Genomic DNA, 22,702 nt, shown 5'->3' on the forward strand with positions numbered 1-22,702 from the left:
AACATAAAATGATCCAGATTCCAGATAGTTGGTGTTTTCGCAGCTCTCCTTCTGCTGAGTGTCTTAAACTAACAGTTGGAGCTGCTGATCGCATGAAGTCAGAGGTAGGTGGACGCCTGTGCGAGGTGTCCGCCCCTCTCTGAGAAGTAAAGAGTTAACGGAGCAGTGGGTTTGCCCATTCTCCCGCTGTGAGTGACGCGATCATCTCTCTTATCCCTCAACTTTGTCTGTTTGCCAGACCAGGCAGCCGAGGTGGACGCTGGCTATCACCGCTGACATCCTGATCGCGTTCGCTCCGAACGGCCACAACAACAACAACAACAACAACCAAACACCTATGATCCGCTTCCAGGCTCATTTATTCCCCTCGTTTTACGCTCCCTTCCTTCTGGCTGCGATGATTTTTAGTTTCCCTTCCTGTCGGACTCTCCGATGTTGTGCAGTCTGCAGCACGGAGGCGTAAATCTTTTTTCTGATCAGAGGTGGATCTTCCCGGATACGGCGAGGAGGTAGCTGTTTGAAAGAATAAGAAAAAAAAGAGAGCAGAGAAAGAAGACTTTTGGAGGAAATCGCCACCCGAAAAAAAAAAAATAAATAAAAAAATGCCACGGAGGAAACAAGAAGCGCCGAAGCGCGCAGCAGGTATGTGAATCCAACTATATAAACGCGCCTGACACCGGGTTTACGGTGTTTTTGTAAGGCTCACTTTCCAGTCACCGCATTTCCGTTTTCCACTTTATGGCTTTTGCTCTGTCTGACGATGCGCCCCGGCACTTTTGCCCGCTGTTGTGAAAGCTCAGAAAGGCTGTCACCCGCCGCTTTTCCTCTACGCGGATAAACAGTTTTAAGCGGAGCGTGATGCGTTTTCTGTGCTGCGACTCGGGACACATAGGCTGCCGGAAAGTTTCGCCTCCCGTTTGCAACTCGAACTGTTCATTTCCACTCGGTGAGAGCGTTATGTTTGATGGTGATCGTTCGAGGCGTGTCATAAAGCGGAGCACGGAGCTCCGTGCGCATTTTGGTGGAAGTGCATAACTTCTTTCATGCGGCGAGAGAAGATGAGGAAAATGTGCCTCAAAGGTTTTTTTTTTTCTTTTCTTTTCTCTCCTCCCTCATTTTGGGGAAAAGATAAACAATCTGCGTGCGGACAATGGGAGTTCCGTGGGCTGGAAGGAGCCGCAATCGACAGTTGCCATGTCTGATTTGACGGTTGATTGATTGGCTGTCATGCGGCTTTGATCTGATCCTTCCGGATTTGCATCAGAAAATCACTTCCAACCATGTGCTGCGGGCCCCTGACGTCACGCTCAGACCGCTTTGAAAAGGGCCTGTGTACTTTTTACTTACTCACTGTGACGCGCACATTAGTTTGTTTTTGTCCTCATTGGAACTTTGTATTTGGATTCCTGTCATTTGAGTAACCTCATTTGTACCTAATCTTAGCGCCGTCCCTGAACACAATCCACACTTTGACTGTAAAAAGGAAGAGCCCCATAACATTTAGGGCGTCCTGGTGACTTGTCCCGAGAAGGTGTTATAGCAGCGAAGGCTCTAACAATGTAACAAATACAAGCATGCTCAGTTTGTATCAATGATGATGAAGTGACTCATGAAAAGTGGAAGAATGGGAGGGGGCAAAGTGGTTTCACAGTCAGAAATCATACACACGCTTCACAAAAAAAAAAAGAAGAGCACATCACACTCACTTGTTCACTTTGAACACTCACAGTAACAGGCATATAGTGGGCAGAGGAGGCGGGAGGAGTGGGTTAGGGGTTGTAAAAGGAGCCGTGTGCTATGTAATGGAGGGGAGGAATGGGTTTGCTCTGTCAGACTGGGCCGTCACAACGGCTTTGTTTCATGTTTGATTTAATTGTCTCTCCCCTGACAGGCCCATTCATCAATGGCTTTAATGGTCAATCAGAGACAGGCTGAGTGAGTGCTCCCATTCTGTTTAGCCATAAGCTGGCCTGGGCTTTTATTTCATCAAAATGCCCCAGCCCTAATGTACATGCTCACTGGCTCAGAGTGGCCGCAGGGAGCACATAAAGAATGACTGAAAGCTTTCTGATTTCAGATCAGTGAGAAGGATGTTTTTTTTCTTTCTTCTTTTTCTTCTTCTTCTTCTCCTTCTTCTTCATGTCCTCCTCTGCTCTCCACTCTCTGCTCCCCTCCGCACTGCTGTTTCTCTGTTGACGAAAGAGAATAAAAGGCTGTAATATAGATCGTTTTGTGTTTTTAGAAAACAACTTTTTCTCCCTGCAACCACGCTTCTTTGTTCATTCATTCATCTATTCATTTCTTCATTTTTTCATGCTCCCCTTCCACCCTTGTCAGTCAGCCCGTGCAGCTGCAAGTTATAAAGTTGTCAACTGTTCAGTGGCACACAAAGGGTGATGATGAATTGATTGCAGCACAGAGCATGGTGATAGAGAGAGCAAAGAAAAGGATGACAGATGATGGGCCTTGATTAGGGACTTAGGGGGAGAGTCAGCCCACTGCAACCTTGAGACTTGCATGAAAAATCTACACACGCCCCAACAACACATACACACACATTCAGCTTTGCTCGCTCATTGTCTCTCAAACACACACACACACACACACACACACACACACACGCAAACACACAGCTTCTCCCTCTTTCTCTTTCCTGTCTGAGAGGGTTTCTCCCTCCACAGTAGAAAACTTGTTTTGCCTGCTTCATTAGCGTTGGTCCAATTAGCCGTGAGGCTGATGGAGTCCTGACAGGCCCTGTGATTGGAGATGACAAGCTCGGGGTGCCCGGCCCAATGAGGTTTGCCACCACTTTGATGTAATCAACTTGATATTACACAGAGCTGCTCGCCTTTGGTTGTGCTGTAACTCAATTTTCTGCTGCAGGTGACAAATGGGCCTGCGTACCTGGGTCAGGTCTGAGTGCTCTTAACAACCGAGGGCAGCTGGCCACGTAAACAGCCGAGAAAACATGGGAGAGGGAGAGTTTTCCCGACTGCAGAAACGCAGAGCGGCTTCCTTTGTGGCGGGCGATTAGCTTTACCTCGAGTTCAGGGCCTGAAGCCATTGAATCAGCTAAAGCATACTCTGTTGACTTAACAGGAAGCCAGGAGCAGCTTTACGACAAGTAGGAAAAGACTTGGATATTCAATTAAACCGTCTGAGCGGTAGGGAGAGGAAGGGAAGTTTTATTTGAACTAAAACTTTTTAGTTCAAATATATATTTTCAACACCTTTAACGTCCTTGCGACAAATGAGGACTTCATTTATTTTAGCATGTGTTTGATATTTTTTTACATCACTGAAAGGAGCCACAGTTCAAAGTTAAACCTCAACCAATAGATGGGGTATGTTATGACAGATGGAAGATTGCAATGCTTGCTAAAATACAACATATAAATGCAAATCATTCAATCCAGTTAGAAATTATCTGCAGTTTCATATATATATATGTTTATATATATATATATATATATATATATATATATATATATAAATAATATATATATATATATATATATATATATATATATAATATATATATATATATATATATATATATATATATATATATATATATATATTGGGATCAATGTACGTTAATGCAATTTGTCGTATGAACACATACTGAAAAAGGAATGTACATTAAAGATGCGCATGTAATCTTTAATGTGCATGTGACATCTTCAAGATATATATATATATTTTTTTTTTTTTTAACTAAATATATATAGTTAAAAATGATAAAGTTCTCCCTCTCGGATCATTTAGTTTATGTATATATACATAGAGATATAATTGAGAAAATACCATCTGAATTTATAACACTAATTTTTTGTCATTTTAAAATAAAAATTACAAAAAGCATTTAATTAAGGAGTCTTTCCTGCTTTATAGAGTAACACCAGTGTGTCACGTTGACATTTGCTGCTTAATCAGTCCGGTCAGTTATATGGTGTTGTGTCTGTGATTTTATGAGTGATTTTTTTGGGGGGGGGGGTTTGTTTGTTTTGGGTTTTTTTTCCTATGAATATTTTTGGGCAACAAATCAATATTTTTTGAAAGTGAGGGAAAAGTGTCAGACTGTTTTTCTGCCAGTGCCCAGCAACAGGTGAAGAGGCACCACAATGCTTTACTCTATGCTTCAGGTAGTCAGAGAAAACTGCAGCCAATTTCTCTGATAGGGCATGAAAACGACGTTACACATTAGCTGCAGTACGATAGTGGATTGTAGAGGTTATGATGTCATAACTTTTTTAAATCTTGCAACTTTTAACTTTCAGTCCATTCATTCTTAAAACTATAAAAATGGCTTATTTCTACTATTGTTTTAAGTATGAAGGTTGGTTGTGATAAAAACCTACCACTCAGAAAAAATACATATTTCTATGCTGAAACACTTTTCTGCAACTCACTTTGAATTTAAGAGGAAATTGCCAGACAATTTGCTCATGTTCTTTACCTACGATCTTAACTAGGTCTGTTTACAAATGGTGCTGTATTATAACCCCCCTTATTTTTTATCAGAAGCTTCAAATACTTTGTTTCTCTGATTTTGAAAATTGTTAACATCCCACAACAGTTTCCTTTTTCTTCATGGTCAGGGATTCAGCGGGCAGATTGGCACCCGTCCTTTATAGCTGTAGATGTGAGTGTGCATCTAAATTGGCACTTATACTCAATTCGTGGGGTCTGTGTGTGTGTGTGTGTGTGTGTGTGTGTGTGTGTGTGATTTGTTTCTATCTATGAAAGGCATCATGACTGTAGTATCTAGTATCTGTTGGAGTCTGGTCTTAATCCTGTGAAACCTATGGGCTTTAAGTTTTCTGTCACTCCATCTGTTCGTCTTCGCGCCTCACTAGTGCAACATAAGAACAGCACATGCCCAGTTACATTGTGACAGCCGGATATGCAGTGTTAACACCAGGCATGGGCACTTATCAGATCCTTACAATTTTATAATCCTAGGAAAGAATACTACAATTTTATGGAAGGGATGTGATATGTAGTATTAAAATTTTATCATGAGACATTGTTGTGTTTTATGCAACAACTATTAAAGTAATATCACTTTACATGGTCAGAGCCTCACAAATGCAGGTATTACTTTAAAACCAAGACCTACCTGCTATAAAATGTGTCACTTTAGCAATCTGTTACTTCAAGTAGTATAACGGCACCACTTAGCTATCCACAATAGTTGTGTTCAATTATCCATCCATCCACTTTATATACCAGCTTGTCCATGTAGTCTCACAGAGGATGGTGTCTATCTGTACTTGTCATTGGGCAAGAGGTACACCTTGGGCAAGTCACCGATCCATCACAGGGCAACAAACCCCAGAACCATGCACAAATACAGTCACACCTAAGGGCAATTTATGGTAGATTGACTGTAAATTAACCTAACAGACACGTTTGGACTGAGAGTGAATCCACACATATGCGTGGAGAACTTGTGGTGTTCCAGTGAACCGTCAGCCAGTTGCATGCAGAAAGACCATAGGCAGGACACATGCCATGTGTCCTGCTATTGGGTCGTTTGCTGCATTTAGTATTCAATAAAGACAACTAAAGCCTAAAAAATCCTAAGAAAATTTTTTTATTTTATCATTTTTAAGTGTTTTGTTATTGTTGCATTTATTCAGAAGCAGTCATATTCTTCCAGAGGCTACAATAATATAACATTAATTATTTAAAACAATACAATGTAATTTTGAAAAAAATATTTGGATTCATAGACTTTAACAAAGACATAAAATAATCACCACTAAAGTTACTATAGTTCAAGTGTTTTTTTTTTGTTTTTTGAGTGAGAAAATTTTGCTTTTCAAGTTCTTCATTGAATAAATCCAAGCTTATATTATCCTATTAATTAGACTAGCATGTACCTTAACAGACATGCCACTCATGTTTGTTAAGTTGAAATGTTAAAACTAATTAAACGGTGATGTCTGGCATTCTTATAGTTAGTTTTCATGTCATGACTTTGTGATTTTTTTTTCAAAACTGGAAAATATTTATGCACAGCTAAATTTGCCTTCTATCAAAACAAGAACCTTCTATCAGCCAGCTGACTAACAGGTGGGAGTGAGGCGAGCCTGCGTTACTCTATTTTGGTTTTTTCTGGAAACAGAAAGTTTCCAAAACGTCATTAGAACTGATAACCGGCTCTTACATATCTGGCACTAGTGACGATGCAAACCTTTACAAGCCATGTTACATATGCCTGCATACATGTTGTGACTTTGTCATAAAGTAGGTGAAAATAGGTATTCTTCTTTCATACGTATCTGCCTCCCTGTTTAAGTTTGAAAAGCATCTCCTTACAGAAGCAGCAGGGAAGCTGCAGTTTGGACATAATTGCTGGTTGACATGTCCACCAGTATCGTCTGAGAACTCCAACGACAATTTGCCTGTTTGTTTGCAGGTGTTAGAGCGAGGCAAATGGTTTGGCCTTGCAGGCCTTGTTGCTAATGAAAGCTCCTGCAGCCGGATTCCGTTGAAGTTAAGTCACGTCTGTGATCTATGTGTCTGATAAGTGCATACCTAATGAGGCTGTGAGCACCAGTGAAAGGAGGAGGATGGCTGACGAAGTGTTTCCCACAGGTATTGACAGACGCCTTTTTTTTGTTTTTAACTGCGGGCCTCTACTCCATAAATCCTGCCTGTGTAATGATAACAGTGCCACCCTGCCAGCAAGTGACTGAAAGAGAGACTTTAGCAGAAAAAAGAAGAAGGGCATGAGGGGGGGAGGAAGAGGAAGAGGAGGCAGTGGCGTTAGGGATGATGGTGGGGGGTGGGGGCGGTAAAATGGGCCTTCTCTCCTTTTTAACACACACTTGGCAGATGTCAAGCCGTAGGGTTGGGCTCTCAGAGAGGAGTGTAAGTGGTGTAGTAGTGTCACAAATAGAAAACTGTTAGCCAGTCGCTCTTCCCTTTCAGCTTTCAGTGTGCTTTCAGCTGAGGTTTTCAGCAGAGACTGCTGTCTTGGCACCGACTCGGAGGTTTTGTAAAAATAGTCCCACCGCTCTTGTGATGGATGCAGCTGCACTGTGGCGACAATTGGGACAGGCTGGATCCCCACAGCCCCTCCAACCCACCCACCTTTTTCCTCTAAGAAGTGAGAGAGCATCAGAGCCTGGTGGGATGTGTGCTCTTTTTTTCGGGGAACCTGAGCTGCTCCGTTCTTTAGGGGTCCTGAAACCCAATCCATGAGGAGAATAGGCCGGCCATGCCAGAGAGCCAATTTCCTTTTCAACAGAGTCATTTATCACTGACCCACCCTTCGCTTCTGACACGGTGACGTGTGTCATTTATCAAACAGGCTTTACCAGATACACACAGAGTGGAGGTGGATAGGGGGCAAAGAGGAAGAGAAAGAAAGAGGAAAAACAAGACAGGAATTGGACTGAAAGAAACCAAAGAAAAAGAAAAACAGCCCTAAAAGTTAAGGAACGGAGAGTGAGGTGTAGAGTTGGGAAAGTGAGAGATAAACTTTTGTTTGTATGCATGCGAGTGATTTTCCAGGAAAGAGTGAGTTCTCCTGAAACCCTTGAGGAGGAGTGTTTGGGAGGGGGAGATTTTTTTCAGATGACAGGAAGGATTGAGTTACACTGAGCTGCGTCTTGATGAGTGACAGAATGTTCTTCCATGACGTCGCAAGATGTCTCAATAAAGGGGAGAAATATGTTTTGTCGGTGTACGAGTCCGACAAATGTGAAAGTGTTGTTTACTCATAATATATGTACGAAAGACACACACACAGAGAAGTACCGCAGATATGCGTGTGTGTGTGTGCACATGAGGCCATATGGCGTCAATGTTTAATGTGTGTGCTCTGCTCCCTGATGAACAGGGCTGACAGGTATCACTCATGCAGCAGCCTGGCCTTTAAATGAACCCGGGCTGCTCTGCTCTCCCGTGGCCCTAACAGGCTCTCTCCAAGATGGATGCTTCTTTAAAAATCAGATTAATGATGGATACCAGGCTTATAGCGCCATTTATCATGAAGAATATTATTTAGGCCGGCCGTGTATGGCTGTAACTGGAGAGCCAGGACGAGAAGAAGCAGGGTGGAAAGCCTGAGACAGACACTCACTGTGTGATGGATGGCTGAGCGCTCTCTGAGTGTTACTAGAAACCAGTGCCGCAGCAGTAAGCCATAATCAGATAGCCCAGGGATGTTTATCCCGCAACTACACTACCCAGACTGCTTTGCCTGAGGGGTTGCTTTATGAAAGATAGGCGGTCATTATCATCATCTTTTAAAAGTTGGTCAAATCTGGCTTTGGCTGGTATTGGATTCTCGTGGTTTGATAAACAACAATCATTCCTACTGTTGTTAAACAATTGATTATTACAGTCACACCGAGGACTAGACCTTTCAATCTTGAGGCTACAAAAAGGATCTTATTCAGACAAGAGTCGGTGTTAAGATTGACTGGTGGAGACCTTTTTATTTGGTCTAGAATAAACCCAGTGCGCCTAACCCAGAACTGTAAGAAGACTTTGTTTGGTTCAGATTGATGCAACCCTTTTTGAATCATGTGATGAAGGAATATGACAGTAATAATACCAGACACTCAAAATGAATAGACAACTCCAGTTCAGTCTATAATTTGTGACCCATGAAGTATGCTGGTGGTGGTCTATGAGTACAGATGTTAGTAAATCGGAGGGCAGCTCAAATCTTTTATAATGCTCTTCATTCTTGGTTAAAACAGGTATATGTTTACGCGTTTAATAAACATGTGAAAAGAGTGTTCAAAATCACTTTTAGACCATATATCGTTCCTTAACCCAGATATATGTAGCCGATTTGGTTTTAGACGAAAATTAGTCTAAAACTTAAAGAACTTAAAATTACTAAGCTGATTTAAAATAAAAAACATTGCTCTATTAAAACAGTTCAGTCAATAGGTTATGGTTAGTGGTACATTACTCAGCATTACTCGATACTCTGTATAACAACCAAAAAATTCTCATCACTTTTGCATCTCAATAAAATGAATGTCTAGTGATTATGAAACGTTTGTTTTAAATCTTGGGATGCCTTGATAACTAGCACACGATCCATTGTTGTGTCTAATAGAGAAGTAAAGGGTATTTTTGCAGGTGTATATGTTTATAAAGATCCAGTGGAGGTGACACACATAATTATCTGTTCATTTCCATGTCGTTTTTCTTGAAAAATCCCAAGAATCATCTGATTCAGAAAGATATTTGATTGAAAGTACAGTTAAAAGGTCAAGGCAAGGTTAGCTCTGCTGTTCTGAAAGAAAAGTGAAGGAAAAGAATGTTTTGTTTTTTGTCCTCTCCTTGTTCCCTTCTCTCTGCCTTCTACGTTGTCCTCCTCCCACACACTACAGTGATTTATGGTGACCATCCATCTTCAGCTTGCGTCCATCACCTCCTCGTTGCTAGGCGATCATGGCAGCAGCTGTGTGTTGTAGGAGGGATTCGGTTGTCCTGCTCCTCAACCCAAGTTTATTCTCCCCTCTCCCGACCTTTTGTTGGCCCAAGATTCGGCTTTGAACGTAGCGCTCATTTAACTTCCAGTTTTTTCTAACAGAAGAAGCCGGTCATCTACAAGGCTGAACTCCCATCAGAACTTTTTTGGATTTGGACACTTGGAGAAACTCATAAACTATAGACTATAGACCGTGCTTTCAAAAGCCTGGATTGTTTTTTCCTTAATTTTGATGTGTGTAGAGATCTATTGTTTTTGGAATTTGTTTAGTTTTTCTTGAACATTTAACTGAGATTCTTTAACTGAGTATTAAAGTTTGACAATGTCTTAGACACTTTACACAATGAACAACAACTGACTTATAGAGGTCTCTTTAAATTGGATGTCTGGCAGGATGGGAAAAGAATATATTTTTTTCTTGTTAGTTTAAACTGTAGCTGTAGATGTTTTCTTTGTGCGTCTCTTCTGACTCCATATCAGAACAACGGTAATGCGAGTCTGATTCCTGTGTGTCCTGTTGTAACAGTTTTGCTTCAGACAGTTTTACAACTTCCTGCTCTCGGCTTAGAGCACAGGCAGGAGGAGATCAGGCCGGTTTTAAACAAGCCTAGTTTAAACGATAAAACACTGTTGGTGGCAAAACAAGCTAAACATCACAACTGCTGATGGAGCAAACCCACAGGCTTTACCTTTCCCACAGCCTTTTCATTGCATGCAGTCTTGCAGTGTAATTTGAGCTACAAGAAAACATTCAAGTTTGCTAGCTTGAATGTTCAGGGTGTTTACATTAATGCTTTACAATTTATTAGGGTTTTTGCCATTAATGTCTGCTTCCAGCTTCAGGGTGCACTCTGAATCATTTTCCCGAGGCAGGAATCTGGTTCATGCACAAATAACAATCCCCAAAATTCATGCAGGTCTTGTGGTATTTTTCCAAGCTTACATGGTATATACTCTTACTTAGGAGACTCCTACTTAATTTTCTACTAATTTTACAAATCACAGCTAGAAATGCTGGTGTACTTGGACTGCTTATTTTCTTGGGCAGTTATTGAAACATGCATTGCCCCTGTGGTGTGCATTTAAACAATGCAATCCAACAATTTATTTATATAAAAGCGGATTTTGTCACATTTAACAGAGGTTTAAAAAAAAACATAATTTGTGATTTTGGAAGACTATCATTTTGTAAAAACAGAAAAAGAACATGTTCAGTGTCTTTTTGGCATTTGGACCACCTCACCTTAGTGTGGGTCAAGTGTGAATAGTGGAATATACAAACTTAGCAAACTTGGAACAAACTGCTATCCAGTGATTGCAGATGTTTTAAAATAGTTTGTAAAATTTCTACCTTGTATTTAAAAAGAAATGGCTAAGACCTATCTAAATCTCTTTCTCTATATATCTTTATGAACCAGTATTAACCCTCTCTGTTTATATCAGATCAGATTTTTTTAGTTCTTATTATTTCTAATAATCTACAATATAAAAATTAAATAAAAATGCATATTGGTTTGAAACCTCACAGAGCTTTGACCTAGAAATGCTTGAGAAAAGTGCACACATTTTTTGTCAAAGATAGAGTATCACAGCAACATGTGACTGAAACATTGGCTTCTCTTTTAGTTCCTATATTGATGGCCTTGTTTGTGCACCTGTGGTTGAAGGTTGTGCAGATTTCGTGTTTGTTTCCATTATATTTTATCACTTATTGTGGCTGCTTCAAGCCGAGGCCCGATGCGTTCTGAGACCTCCTTCTCCTCTGTGTTGGAGCAAGTACCAGGAGGCCTCTATGTGTTCGTGACTTGTCTCCTGTCAGATAAACTGGATAAATTTTCAGGTCGTGAAGGTCTGTGTGTGCAGCTGGCAGCTTTGAGGTCCAGCCATAACACAACAACCAGCTGAGGGTTGAATCCATTCGCTTGTTCACTCTCTCTCTCTTCTCACTATGCGCACTGACAAGGTTCAGCCCTAAGCTTCGCCTGGGGCCAGAATGATCTCTCTGTTTTTCCCATCTCCCATATCACACATCCTGCACTACAATTGGCGGACACAATGTATTCACAGTGCCATCAGGGGGTAGGGAATGCACACAAATAAAACCTGACAAAGACGTCCATGATTGCCTGGAACAACACTGCATGTTTAAGCTGAATATTGCCGCTGAGTTATGAGCTGAGAACCTACAAAAGGAGAGGGGCACCATTTTCCTGGTCATCTCTAAAAAAGCGACTTATGTCAGAACATATTAAATTTTAAAGTGGCCACAGATCACCTGTTACAGTTTTTCTCATGGGACTTAAAGCCAGCTTGAAGGGATCAAAGGGAAACGAAGGAGAGACCTAAGTTTGATTGAGTGTGTTACTTTGACACATGTGTACAAGGGAAAGGCATTTTAGGTATGTTACTGATCTGCTCCTGTTTTGACAGAATGGGGTTGTTTTAGACTAAATTTTTCTAATCTATTTAAAGAGTTTTAGACAGCTAAGAAACTTGAGAGAAACTACAAAGCAGATTTATTTTTTTCTTTTTGTTTTTCATTTGATTGAGACTGAGGTGGCTTCCTGTCCTGTAATGTTCCTGAGCTATTTCCTGTCAGTAAGGGCCCCCCACAGAGGACCGCTTTTGGTTCAAGGCATCCAACGTCCAGCTGAAATATTGTACGCATGTCAAGAGAGATATGTCATGCTGTGATAGTTTTGGTACTTCTTTCAGAATTAGTCTTTTGAAAATACTGATTGACAAAAATATCCCAAAAGAAGCTAATTTCTTCTTTTCTTTGATGCCAAGCAATAATAAACCATATTCCATTTAAAATAACTTCACATCATCCAGAAGACGTGTTATGTTTTCTTGATAGGTTTTTGGTTTTTATTGTTGCTGCCGTTCTTCTAATGTAAGCACAAAGGGAATACGTAGTGGGACTACTCCCAGTTTTCTGTCTAGACTCCAGAAACATACATTTATACAACCGACTCACGTTACTTGTACAGTAACATTATGCTCTATGTTTGTAAAAATAGTACTTTTGTACTTTCGAAGACTAATTTCTGATCGCCGATGTTTCTGAAGCTTTGATTCAGGAATACTAATTTCAGCCAATTCCAATTGCTATTAGAAACTAAGCTTGCTGCAAAATATTTTCATTCTTCATTTCTTTCCTTTATTAGTCATTTCTTAGAGAAGCAGAGTAATGCTTCTCTAAGAAATTAGAAGCATTACTTAGCATCTCATTATCTTTCAGCTTTTAGAAAAACCTTTTGCTTTGCTAAAAACTGATGAGATAAAAAGCTAATACCTTAACTTTTTTTTAAGAAAGCATTTTATGTCTTTTTTTAAGACATAAAAAAGTCTTAAAGTTTTAAAGACGTTTTTATGTCTTAAAAGTTGTTCACACATTTTTTTAAGACATACATCAAGGGATGATGGAATGGACATTTTTAACATCTTGCAGTGTAGCATTAGTGTGGCTAGCATGACTAAAACAGTGGTCTTTATGTGTATATCTTCATACATGTATTCGCAGCAGGTTTCATAAGCGCTAAAAAAATAAAACAGAGCAGCTGCATTGTACTGCATTCAGCCTTGTTATCCTGTTATCTGCTAAAAGTCTCGCTCCCTCTTACTCTCTCACTGCCTGAATTAAATGACTCAGAATGTAGTTTTCTTTTCAACTGCTTCTTGCACTTTAATGCTTTCTTTGACTTAAGTTTTAATCTTAACAAAAAATAGCAATGCATGAGCCATTTTTTTACAATAATAGCACACACACACACGCATTGAAAAATGTTATTGTGAGATGGTACATCTTTCATGTGGTGTCAGATCAGATTACATTTAAAACCAACAAGTTCTGCACTTCTCTATGTAACTCGTGAATTTTTTAATTGAAAATATTATTCCATGTTTTAAAGAAAAGCATCTGTATATTCATAACAAGTGCTGCTTTTATATGTAGTAAAGCTATTTTAAGCACTTTTTTAAAATATATAAATATGTTGCTCAAACCAGCCAAACCTTTCTTAGGGAGAAAAAGCAGTAAAAATGAAAGATTGTATCTTTCGCACAAAGGACAACCCATTCTGTTATTTATGTTGCCTCTGGCAAGGTTGTGTTTTTGACCAAGCAATCATTTAGCATCGAGGGTCAGATGCAGGTACAGTTTCTAATGACACATCCTGTTTACCCTGCTTCTGTTGGGTGTGATCTGCCTCCCCAGACTGTTTCCCCAGCTGTCGGACATTCCTCTTGGTCATCAAGCCCTTTTTCAAAAAATAAAGGAAAAAGGGTATTTAGTGATGGTGTGGTAAATATGTTACTAGTTTCTTTTGGAAAGTTAAAAGTTTGAAAATGTGTGTTTTGGATGGGTTTTTTTCTTCTTCTACAATGATGAGATGCATCACAAGTGTGTAGATTTCTTTTCCAAGATGTCATGTGGGATTTTCTTTAGTCACACATGGACTGGCAACGGCACAGTTTAAGACTCTCAGCAACCCTTGAAGAGAAATCCCAATATGACAGAGAGAAGGAGACAGACACTGAAAGCCTCCATGTCAGGGACAGCCACAGCACCTTCCTGCCTAATCACCCCCACTCCCTGCCCTCTCTGTTGTTCCTGGTCGTCAGAGCAGCACTGCAGTATTTCTATCAGATGATCTCTCCCTCCTCGTCTGCGGCCCTTATGTTTATGAAAATGATACTCCACAGGAATGCTTCCTGCATGCCAAGATGTCACTGTCTTTCCTCATCACTTGCATCTACGTGCATGTTCGAGTGAGTTTGTGTGTGAATGTGTGTGGAAGTGGGGGTGATATAACTGACTAACTTTGTTTATAATTACTTGGCATATATTTGAGGTTGAACCGTGTGCCTCTGAACACGAGACTTCCATTTTCCGCAGCTTTTGTGTTTCGCGTGAATGTGTTATTGCCTTTCCTTTTTCTGTGCGCGGCAACAGAGATGTTGATTGCATGAAAGTGCACCTCCTACCATTCTTACCCAACCCCACCCCAAAGGAATCATTCAGTGAACCTAATGATTCTTGCCACCACTACCCCACTCCTATCCCCCCCCACCATGGCATCAGCTCAGTTTATCATTACAAGAACCCGCCACACATTCTTGTTTTCTTTTTCCTCTTTCTCACACCCACACATTTAAACAACCACCAGGATGATTCTGAAAACGGCTTGCCCCATATGCTTAGATATCACTTATGGCTGCAACCAAGAATATTGTCGTATTCAAAATATTCATAATTTATTCTAAGAGAGCCTCTATATTCCCATCACCTTTTATTAGCTTGATAAATCACCTCTGTTGTCAGTCAAGGCAGGGAGAATAATTGGATGTGGTTGTCGCCCTGTGTGATGGATTATCAGTCATTGGGGATTAAATTAACAGATAGTGCTCAGACATAATGGTTTTTGTTTTGCATTTTAAATTGCCTGGGAGCGCGGTTTGACTCTAAAGGTTTTTATTGCTGGTCTTTTTGGACTTTTCTCTCTCTGCCTACCTTCAGTGCTGCCTGCTCCTCAATAACTCCATTGTCTTTAAAGTTAAAACATTTTTCACACAAAAATGGGAGTTGAAGTGCTTTCAGAATGTGCCTATGAGGTTTGACGTGGAATATGATAATGAAATTCAGAAATGCACTCATCACAATTAAACCTTAGGTTTATTTTCAGTCTGAGGTTTGTATAATGCTTTGTCTGGTGCTAAAACATAATTCTATTATTTTAAAACAAAACCACATTTTAAGCTGTGCTTGGTAATTGTTAGTGTTAGCATTAGCAAGACAGCAGTTTCAGAGCATATTCCCTCAAAACGACAGACTTTTGCGCTAAGGCTGACCAGATATGCAGATTTCAAGAAGACTTTCACATTATTCAAATCCATCGTGTTTCAAAGTAGACAAAAATGGAAAGCTTAAAGGACAATGCAGAGCAACTTTGCTCAGATGACCTGTAATCTCGCTCTCTCATTCCTCACATTTCAGTGGGCTGGATGAATTTTGTAGAAAAAAAGGAGTTCTGTTTAAAATAGTTTCTAACATCTTAGTGCTTCCTCTCCTTAAAACCTGCTGGTTTTAACAACCTCACTGAGACTCAAAATAGGTCAATTTGTGAGCTCTTCACTCAGTGACAAAACCCATACCAAAGGGTGTTTTCAACATGACCAATTAGCGCTCATTTACGCCATTTACACAGACCTGGAACTGAGTTTCTGACTACCTAGTTTCTGGTCATGGTCAAGTATGTCAGAATAGTATAAGATTGTGATATTATTGGTGAAAACGGCTATGATGCTGATTACAATCTATCTTGCACAAGATCCTTACTCCGTGACATGAGCTTTAGATATACATCAAGTGTGGGAATTAAGAGTTGTTTAAGTCCACCCAACTGACCAGATATGCAGATTGTGAATTCATGACATTTTCTGTTTAATAACTTACCAAATATTCCAAGTCATCCATTGAGAGTGTGATATTGCATTCACTACTATTGCAGTTGGGATTGAAGTTTTATATAATGTGCTTCTCTTGAGTCAGGAAGAGTCTATAAAAAAAGAAAAAAATCTGTTTCTTTTCGACTTTTGTTGGAATAAATCAAATGTCTCGCAATACACCAAGTTATTTTAATGAAAGCTGACATTTGTGACTAGTTTGTGAGGACACAACAGAGCAATCTTCCTCAGCTTCGTTTTTATAAACATTAGAAGAAAAAGTAAAGTGAGAGCAAAGAGGGCGGCAGCTGAACTCTATTTACAGGGAGATATATCCCTTGTATGTTGCTCTGAGCAAGAGCCGTTTACCTCTTCACCCCTTCTCCATTCTTCCACCCCTCCCCTCCTTTCCCTTCTCCCCACGTCTGCATTATCATAATTGTGTCCAGAACATGAGGGGCCGGGGAAGTGATCATGTCATTTTATTTACACCCTGCTTGGCCCTTTTTACAAACGACATGCCACTGACTGCCAAGCGGACTGGGGCCCGACGACATCTTTTGATCAGGGCTGTCGGGGCCTATCAGCGGAGAATGGCAGGTAATGGATACCCAGTGACAAACCAAATCTCCGGGAGGACGGAGAGTGGGTCGCACCTGCCAGGTCTCCATTAGGCTGGCCTCACGGTAGGGCTGCCTGCTGACTGTGCCCCCGGGGTCCAAATCAGACCAGCGCCAGCCGCATGGCTGCCTTGAGATTGGCTGTTAGCACTGGAAATGAGAGTTATTTCAGCTATGACATTTTTGTTTAGACTGGAAATGTGTGTGGGGGTGGAGGGGAGGGCATGAAAGATTTAGTCACATAGTGTATTTGTGTTTGTGTGTGTGTGCCTGTTTAAGCTCAACTGTGTAGCTGATCAAACCATCAGAGTCCATATCCAGGGTTTTTTTTTTTTTTCCCCTAGCATTTGTCTTAGTTCACAATAATGTCCAAACGGCCTCAGACCTGTCCACAGGCCATCCACTATTTTCAGATTATTTGTTTTTTTTCCAACTTGAGCGGTTTTGTGAGTGAGGCTGTCAGGAAATGAGGTAGAGGGGGCTCGGGGGCGAGTAGTGGCTGAGTTGGCGTTAGACGCGTAGACTTGTCGCCACGGGAAACACAGGGATCTGTGCGTGTTTGTTTGCATGAGGTACGCATACAAACATGCACACACTTATCGCTCCTCATGAGAGCACTGGTCATTGACATGCAAAGAGACAAGCCGCTTATTTTCAGGTCAACAATCCTTCTTCTCTACTCCTGAATAATATCTTCACAGTATGATAAAACTGTGTGAAAATATTGCCATTTCCTTTTAACATGGTGTCTATCTGAAATCATAAAACGTACAAAAAATGGTTCAATTGTTATTTAAAAAAAGTGAATAGACAAGTTTTCATATTGTATTCTTAGAGTTATAATGATAGTACTCTAAACATGCATTATTGCGATTTTGAGCAGATGCTAAGCTAAATGTTTATGGTATCTAATTAAAAAGAACTTTAAGCCATATGAGCTCTATGGTGGAAAATCTTACTCTTTTTGAAATCATAACTTTATAAAAACCTTGTACCAGTCCTACTGGCTTCTTGCTTGAAATCTAAATTATTTTTCTTTTATTTTTAAAATTTCATCCTGTCATTTTAAGAACCTGTATGACTTCAGTCCACTTGACACAGTGGGCAGTCTAGTTAACCTATCAAAATTTTATCGACAAAATTTTGACATCCCTCTCACTTCAACTTTTTTTTAGAAAAATCCTTTTTGACTGTGTTCATGCGGGCGTCAGTCTGCATTTGTGTGTAATCAGAGAGAAGGCAGATGAAGAGGCGTCAGACATATTAACTGACAGATGGAGGTTGATCCAACTCATTTATTACCCCAGAGGAGAATGCCACAGTGAGATTGGGCTTCATTAATTTCAGATTTAGTTTTCATTTCAAGCTGTTGTGCCCTGAGATAAATAAAATGGTGCATTATGTTTTTGCCAAGATATTTCTTTTTTTGTTTTCCTCCAATAGAAGGAGTGTAAAGAGGGGAGGCATAAGTTCCATGTGGCTGGGGTAGTATATAAATACAGGCTCGCCTAGAGGAAAATAACACCTCAACGGTTGATGAGGTGAAATGGGATGACTGTAATTTCTCAGCTCAGCTTTAAAGGCTCCCACACAGATGGCTCATTTATCCCTGGGAGTCCTCGGGCACACATTGCAGGGAAACTTTTTCTCCAGTTATTCTAACATAGCATATACTCTCCCTGCAATTTAACTCATCTTATTCCTTCTCCCTTTGTCTCCATTCTCCTTGCAGCTTACTCTCCCGAGGAGCTGGCAGAGCAGATTGTGGAGGAAGCCGAAGCAGGAGAACAGCCGTCTGTACCACAAGACGATGACCTTCCCATGAAAGAGGAATTTGTGGAGCAAAGTGTAGGGACTCCCAAGGAGCAGGCATGTGACCAGGAATCAGCTGAGGCCACAGAGCTCTCAGGACAAGAGATGGACAGTGAGTCACATGCAAGTGAAGCCAGTGATCGCCTCTCAGACTTTGAGAGTCCATCCAGAAAAGCAGAATCCAACTTGGTCCCAGCATCTTTGAATCCCGATGCCAAAACGCCTCCCATAGGCATGGACACATTAGAACAAATGAAGGCTATCTACTCAAGTTTCCTGACCAGCCCTTTGTGGTCACCGCTGAATTTGAATTCCACACAACTTCAGACACAGTCCGTGGCTTCAACAGAGAAGCCAGCCCGCAGCAACAGCACTAGCAGCAGCAGTAGCTGCAGCAGCAGTAGCTTTGACTGGCATCAGTCTGCAGTAGCAAAGACCCTACAACAGCACCCTCCTCAGAGTCGTCACTCTGCTCCTTCTGAGCCAAGCCTCTTTAGTACAGTCCAACTTCACAGGCAAAATCCAAAGCTGTTTGGCTCTATCTTCACTGGGGCTAGCAAATTTCGCTGCAAGGGCTGTAGTGCAGCTTATGACACTTTGGTGGAGCTGACCGTTCACATGAACGATACAGGCCACTACCGAGACGACAACCAGGACAAAACAGGCAGCGGTTCAAAGCGCTGGTCCAAACCTCGTAAGAGGTCCCTGCTGGAGATGGAAGGAAAAGAGGATGCCCAGAAGGTTTTGAAATGTATGTATTGTGGCCATTCCTTTGAATCACTCCAAGATCTCAGTGTCCATATGATTAAGACCAAACACTACCAGAAAGTGCCTCTGAAGGAGCCAGTGGCCCCAGTGGCAGCCAAAATCATGTCCTCCAAGAAAAGGGGACTTGTGGGTTTGGACCTAACCTCATCACGATCGAGAGAAGGAACCCCCAAAGCCAAAGCAGATCAGAGTGAACCCTCACAGAAACCATCCTCCAGCCCTTATGCTAATTCTAATCATCGATACAGCCACCAGAATGGTGGCAGCTATTCTTGGCAGTTTGAGTCTAATAAACTCCAGATCCTCAAATGCATGGAGTGTGGCAGCTCTTATAATACACTCCAAGAGCTGAGGACTCACATGATGGTGACTGGACATTACCTGAGGGTGTCCAGCTCGGTCGGTAAGAGAATTAAAGCAGTTCCCGAGGCCACTTCCCCTAGTCCCGGGAGAGTCATCACACCTACTGATCAAAAAGTCCAGTCTGTTCCACTTGCACCCTCCACCTTCTCTCCTCCACCTGTTCCAACCAACACAACTCCAGCCACCTCCCCTCCTCTGAAAGAGATCAAGAAAGAGGAGGTGGAGGAGGAGTGCACCAAACTAGAGACTGACATAAATGAAAAGCAAGTCATGACCACTGTTGGTAAAGAGGAAGACACTGAGGGAGAGGAAAAATATGGCATTTCCAAGTATAATTATCTCACAGAGGATGATCTGAAGGAAAGCCCTAAAGGAGGTATTGATATCCTAAAATCACTGGAAAACACTGTGACTTCAGCAATCAATAAGGCACAGAGCGGGAATCCAAGCTGGGGTGGCTACCCTAGCATACACGCAGCCTACCAGTTCCCCAGTGCCCTTAAGCTTCAGCAAGGCAACATAGAAAAGAATTCACAGATGAAGTTCCTGTTCAATGGAGGGGATGGGGCTTTGTCATCTTATGCTAAGAACCAGCCTCTTATTTCCCCTCCACTAAGTCATTCTTCCCCCTTTCCCACTAACAACTTTCAAGCAATGGAAGATTTAGTGAAAAAGGTGACAGAAAAAGTAGCAAAGGTGGAGCAAAGGGTGAAGCAGCTGTCTCCAAAGAGGGAGAACCAGCTGTCCCCTTGTAGCAGTGAGGCTGGGGAATCACACAAGGGAGGAAAGGCTGACTCACCTCGAGAATGGAGAGAAGTTACTCCAGCCAATAGTGACAGGGGGAGCCATAGTGACAGGGCATCCCCAGCAACAGAACCCAAGAGGGACTCAGCAGTTAAATCTCCTCTTGCTTCCACACTAAGATGCAGCACCGCCATTATAACCGGTCACACTCCTCCTGAACAGCCCTTTGTCAACCCACTAAGTGCTCTTCAGTCCGTAATGAACATTCATTTGGGGAAAGCAGCCAAACCCTCTTTGCCAAATCAAGATCCCCTTAGCCTGCTTTCCAGGCTCAGCCAGAGCATGACTGAGAAGGCCGCAGTGGCTGCTTCCCCGTTACAGACCAAAAAACCAGAAAGTGTTGTCGATAATAGTTTTTGCCAGCCCATTGATGACCAGCCTATTGACCTCACTAAAAGTAAAAATGATAAAGGGGGTTCTATAGTGTCAGGTCCCTTAACACCCTCTTCTACAGCCTCCTCTGTCTCCCCCATTTCGCTTGTTACTCCTGCGAAGCTATCAGTGGTGTCTCCCTACACGTCCAGCAGTCCTCTGCATGAGAATGCATTGTCAGATATCTCAGACATGCTTAGAAACCTGACACAATCTCACCCTGTAACAAAGCCTTCCTCACGGTCTCGTGCAACTGAAAAAATTGAGGTCGTAGGCACTACACAAGATGAGGACGATGCGTCTCTGCATGGTCATAAACGTAAGGGCCGTCACTCCAACTGGAACCCGCAGCATCTCCTTCTCCTGCAGGCCCAGTTTGCCTCCAGCCTGAAACACACTTCAGAGGGGAAGTATATAATCAATGATCTCAACCCACAGGAAAGAATGCACATATCTCGCTTCACAGGTCTTTCAATGACCACCATCAGTCACTGGTTGGCTAACGTCAAGTACCAACTAAGGAGAACGGGCAGAACCAAGTTCCTCAAGAACCTTGACTCTGGTCAGCCTATATTCTTTTGTAGTGACTGTGCTTCTCAGATCCGGACCCCAACAGCGTATGTGGGCCACCTGGAAGCCCATCTGGGCTTCAGAGTCAGGGATCTGGCCAAGCTGTCTCCCAAACAGACTATAAGGGACACAAACACTCTCACTGAGAAAGTAGCGCCCCTGGATTCCTTCCTTTTGCCACAATCTCCCGATGACTGCAGCAGTAATGGAGCTGTGTTCAGCTGCCAGCTCTGCGTCCGTAAGTTCGCCACTAAGCACGCCATCAAGCTTCACCTCAGCAAGAGCCATGGAAAGTCTCCAGAGGACCATCTGCTATATGTTTGTGAACTAGAGAAACACTAAATTACTTGTAGCACTAGACATACTGGAAAATGTATGCAAAAAGACTGCTAAAAACAAAAAGCTTAAAGAGAATCTCCAAAACTTTGGATAACACGTGAAGGCACCATTAACTCGTGTTTAAAAAGGTTAGCACAATGTGTTTACCTTAGTTTGGCCTACAAACATTTCTTTATATTTCAAGACATTTATTTCGCATCAAAGTATACTGTAGCTCAAAGATATATGGCTTCCTGTGTCTGCGTTCACCTTCAAAAATGTGTAAGAACGCAACAAATCTTTTGACTAGAAGAGAAAAACAGTTGACTTGAAACTTATAAGACATAATGTATTTATTTTGTATTTTGGAAGTAAGAATTTGATCTGGTGGTAGACTGCATGTTTTACTGTTACATTTGTACAGTCCTGTCTTGTCAAAAGTTAAAAGTTCCCTTTCTGATTAACCATTTTTAACACCGTAAAGCAGCCAAATTCCTGGGAAAGCTCCTTAAGAGGATCTGCCAAACAGCAGAAGTTCATCACTTTTCTATTGTTATCAATTATATTTGCTGATTGTAAAATCTGCCTTATTCATCATTACAGAGTAGGGAGCACTTAAAATCCAGGTCTGTGTAAAAATGTACATATATTGTGTAAGCTTACAATTTGCTGTTTAAATTATGCATACTTGTTATATTTCCTAATTTAAGAGGACTATGACTATCCACTGGTGCAGAGCCTTTGAAGATTAAAAGGACACTGTTTTGCACAATAGTTTTATAAATGTTATTTGATATAAAAAGACACAATACAGATATGTTGATGCCTTGTGCTTCTATTATTAAACTGAATTAACTGCTGAAAAAAATGTTTGTTTCATGCTTATTAACTAGGTTAAACTGTATACTACTTTTAATTAACAATTCAAGTTATTATAATAACTGATTATAACTTGAATAATTGTTAACAGTTGCGACCGAGTTACAAAAATATCACGCATTGCAGTGCTTATCAAAAGAATAAAGACTATCCACATGTATTTCATGTTACAGCCATAAACTTCAATTTTTTTAATGGGATGTGACAGAGAAACTCAAATAGTGCATCATTATGAAAGGGAAGGACATAATCAATCTTTCAGCATTTTAACAAATAAAAA

The 22,702-nt window shown here is 41.2% G+C and overlaps 1 protein-coding gene across 1 annotated transcript; it reads left to right on the plus strand.

Annotated features, from left to right (window-relative positions):
- Positions 1-222: 222 nt before the first annotated feature.
- On the plus strand, positions 223-22,398 carry tshz3a (teashirt zinc finger homeobox 3a). The gene is made up of 2 exons (XM_055039588.1): positions 223-642; positions 18,269-22,398. Exons 1-2 carry the CDS (start codon positions 603-605, stop codon positions 21,565-21,567), a joined length of 3,339 nt encoding a protein of 1,112 aa, XP_054895563.1. The 5' UTR covers positions 223-602; the 3' UTR covers positions 21,568-22,398.
- Positions 22,399-22,702: the final 304 nt, after the last annotated feature.

This window comes from Poeciliopsis prolifica, unplaced genomic scaffold (assembly GCF_027474105.1).
Source record: "Poeciliopsis prolifica strain line A6 unplaced genomic scaffold, Auburn_PproV2 SCAFFOLD001, whole genome shotgun sequence".
Lineage (NCBI taxonomy): Eukaryota > Metazoa > Chordata > Actinopteri > Cyprinodontiformes > Poeciliidae > Poeciliopsis > Poeciliopsis prolifica.